Below are 3,704 nucleotides of genomic sequence, written 5' to 3'. Positions count from 1 at the left end.
GTGAGCCACGATTTGCTGCCATTTGCCAGCCGAGCGGTCGACTTTCGTTTAGTTTCCGACTGCTGGCTTCGCCCGAGTGGCAGTGTTGACCGTTTAACGCTTGAAAAAGCAACGTTGTTTAGTGTATAAGAAATATCAATCCAGAAATCATCATGGGCAGTGAGTATTAAAGGATAGTTGTGATAACTAGAAATAATTTCATTCATAATATCGATACAATTTCGAAGTTGTAACCTCTTGAAATGCTGTTGTCACGGATACTCGCTGCTGTCTGTCCTGAAACCGCAACGCAACATATTGTTGATTTATCATTTCTATGATAGTCGTTGTAAAAATGTTTTATGCATATAGCCTTTTTCATTTTCAGTAAAATTCCTCGAGGTGATCAAACCGTTTTGCAGTATACTGCCGGAAATAGCAAAGCCCGAGCGAAAGGTAAGTTTACCGTTTCTATATAACCGTTATACATGCCATATTTTATAATACATAAATTGATCCTCTACGCACATACTTCCTATTATTTGTACCTACTAGATACAAATCTCCAACTATCACACATGTTTGTCAATCAGCTAGCCTTACCCATTCCATATAGTAAGATATATTAATATTCTCTTCAACTCAGTTACTGCAAATTTTTCAGCATTGTACTATACAGTATTACACCTAAATCTAAGTAATTTTCCTTTTTTTTTTGCAGATCCAATTCAGGGAAAAAGTATTATGGACTGCCATCACGTTGTTCATTTTCTTAGTATGCTGTCAGGTGAGTTTACCAATGATAAATCTTAATTGTGACCTCTGTAAAGATATCAGTATGGTTCTATTACTCATCACTGAAAACTTACTCAATTACCATCTAAATGATGTTCTACTAATGATACTGTCCATATGGGATTCATTGTCAAGATGGTTCTCCCGGCACTGGATCACTGACATACTTCTGAATGGTGCACATGATTTTGACATTTTAGGCTTAGCACAAATATCTTGTATTACATAATATTGATATTTTAATACTCGAGACTTATAGAATTCAAAATTTTTTAATTCAAAGTATGTAGAATCGCAGCAAGATTAGTGGAATGATTAATTGTTATATATTTCCATTTGAAGGAGAAGTTGTGGTTCACCAGATACTTCTCATGAATCAGATTTACTTCTTTTTGACAAATGAAATGAGTGAGTTGTTTTGAGGCGAGTGCCTCTCCTTCATAGAAGTTAATCATTTAATTATATTTTTTGCAGATCCCTCTTTTTGGTATTATGTCTTCAGACAGTGCCGATCCTTTCTATTGGATTCGTGTTATTCTTGCCTCAAACAGAGGTACGCTGATGGAATTAGGAATATCCCCCATAGTTACATCCGGTTTGATTATGCAACTCTTGGCTGGTGCAAAAATTATCGAAGTTGGTGATACCCCTAAGGATCGAGCACTCTTCAACGGAGCTCAAAAATGTAAGTGGAGTTCTGCAATACTTTTTCCAATTACGAATGTAACCTGAATCAGCACGTCAAACAATTTAGTACTTTTGTACATTAGTGATACTATCAGTTTTACAATTGAATTTCACATTTCTCTTTCTTATCACTTTTCAGTATTTGGTATGGTAATAACAGTTGGTCAAGCCATCGTTTATGTCATGACTGGCATGTATGGTGATCCTGCCGAAATTGGTGCTGGAGTTTGTCTGTTGATTATCATCCAACTATTTGTTGCCGGTTTGATTGTGTTGTTACTCGATGAGCTTCTGCAGAAGGGATATGGTCTAGGGAGTGGTATTTCTCTCTTCATTGCCACAAATATTTGTGAAACTATTGTATGGAAAGCATTCTCTCCAGCAACTGTTAACACTGGTATGTATTACATTTTTTAAGCATTGCACAAAAATTTATCTCAATGAGTCATTGTTTCAAATGAAAATTGGTGAAACAGTTTCTCGGCGGTCATATATGAAAACTCAGACAGATTGCTTGATGATTGAACTAATTTATTATTTTCTGTTTCCAGGTCGTGGTACTGAGTTCGAAGGTGCGGTCATTGCACTCTTCCATCTCTTGGCCACCAGGCAAGACAAAGTGCGAGCTCTCCGCGAAGCCTTCTACCGACAGAATCTTCCAAATTTAATGAACTTACTTGCCACTATCCTAGTTTTCGCAATAGTCATTTACTTCCAGGTAAGCTTTTACTTTCTAAAGCTAAAAGCATAACGGGATATTAAGCCATTGGTTGGTAATCAATGTATAGCATTTTTTTGAACACTTATTTATGCTCACATTGTTTTGAGACAAATACACCACACATTTTCAATATTTATTCATTGACATATAAACAGAGTATTACTCACAACTATTCTATGTTTCTAATCGCAGGGCTTCCGAGTAGATCTGCCAATCAAGTCTGCCAGATATCGTGGACAGTACAGCAGTTATCCGATAAAATTGTTCTACACTAGCAACATCCCGATCATCCTGCAATCAGCATTGGTTTCCAATCTTTATGTCATCTCGCAAATGTTGGCTGTCAAGTTCCAGGGTAATCTTATAGTCAATTTGCTTGGTGTTTGGTCCGACGTTGGCGGAGGTGGTCCTGCTCGCTCGTATCCAGTAGGCGGGTTATGCTACTACCTATCTCCACCAGAATCTGTAGGCCACATTGTTCAAGACCCCGTTCATGCCTTTCTCTACATCTTATTCATGCTTGGATCATGCGCGTTCTTCTCCAAAACGTGGATTGAAGTCTCTGGAAGCTCTGCCAAGGATGTAAGTATTGTTGATGCTTTAGAAGATCTTCAAAAATTGAATATTTAATACCCATATATCACGTACACTAATCAACAAGTAGTAAACCATAATTAAATATCTTTTCCGTGTATTTCGACGTCACAGTTACATCAACTTTCAGGTTTTAGATATCGGAATAGCTGAAAAAATGTTGCGAATTTAATTATTTTACATTATAGGTCGCTAAGCAGCTCAAAGAACAACAGATGGTGATGCGAGGCCACAGAGATAATTCGATGATTCGTGAGTTGAATCGTTATATACCTACCGCTGCAGCTTTTGGAGGTCTATGTATCGGAGCTCTCTCTGTTTTGGCCGATTTCCTGGGAGCTATAGGTTCTGGTACTGGTATTTTGCTCGCAGTGACGATAATTTACCAGTACTTCGAAATCTTTGTGAAGGAACAAAGTGAAATGGGCGGCATGAGCACGCTACTATTCTAAGCTATAACCGCTTAGGTTTAGGGCGTAAATTTTTCAAACCTCACAAGAACTGAATAATAATTTATTGCCAACAAAGTCCAGTCGGCACTGCCCGCTCTGTTTATTGTTTAACTGTGGGGCTTATTGCGTAAAAAGTAAGGGGCTGCATTACCCGAAAAGATGGTGAAATATGTATGTATATTTACAGATTTCGTATTAAATTATTAATTGATAGAACTCTGTATTACGTGCAATTCTATTTACCTACAGTGCGCGTGGTGAAAATTCAGGTAACTGAATTAAACAATGAAATACCTAAAGAAAACTAAAATTATATTGCATATTAATTGCATTCGCAATGTACTGTAACGCAAAATTTTGATAACCTCAGATAAGGACTTACTGTTGACACTTTGGCGCGATTCTCCACTTATTCTGAACATTAAACTATAAAAAAAACAATTACGTTGGGTGCCAGACGCGTTAGCGTCGATTTT

At 37.3% G+C, this 3,704-nt stretch overlaps 1 protein-coding gene across 1 annotated transcript; it reads left to right on the top strand.

The window, feature by feature from the left end:
• LOC124179533 (protein transport protein Sec61 subunit alpha) lies at positions 1-3,444 on the top strand. Its single transcript, XM_046564036.1, has 8 exons — positions 1-159; positions 368-435; positions 701-766; positions 1,249-1,459; positions 1,601-1,858; positions 2,013-2,179; positions 2,375-2,764; positions 2,965-3,444. Exons 1-8 carry the CDS (start codon positions 153-155, stop codon positions 3,226-3,228), a joined length of 1,431 nt encoding a protein of 476 aa, XP_046419992.1. The 5' UTR covers positions 1-152; the 3' UTR covers positions 3,229-3,444.
• The last annotated feature ends 260 nt before the right edge of the window (positions 3,445-3,704 follow it).

The sequence above is a fragment of the Neodiprion fabricii genome, chromosome 4 (genome assembly GCF_021155785.1).
Source record: "Neodiprion fabricii isolate iyNeoFabr1 chromosome 4, iyNeoFabr1.1, whole genome shotgun sequence".
NCBI classification, from domain to species: domain Eukaryota; kingdom Metazoa; phylum Arthropoda; class Insecta; order Hymenoptera; family Diprionidae; genus Neodiprion; species Neodiprion fabricii.
The sequence above is the reverse complement of the archived record's forward strand: the minus strand, read 5'-3'. Positions and strand labels throughout refer to the sequence as shown.

Bases quoted from the DNA above. Each gene is read 5' to 3' on its own strand.
- LOC124179533 (XM_046564036.1), top strand. The intron at 436-700 runs GTAAGTTTACCG...TTTTTTTTGCAG, and splicing joins TAGCAAAGCCCGAGCGAAAG to ATCCAATTCAGGGAAAAAGT. The intron at 1,460-1,600 runs GTAAGTGGAGTT...ATCACTTTTCAG, and splicing joins CTTCAACGGAGCTCAAAAAT to TATTTGGTATGGTAATAACA.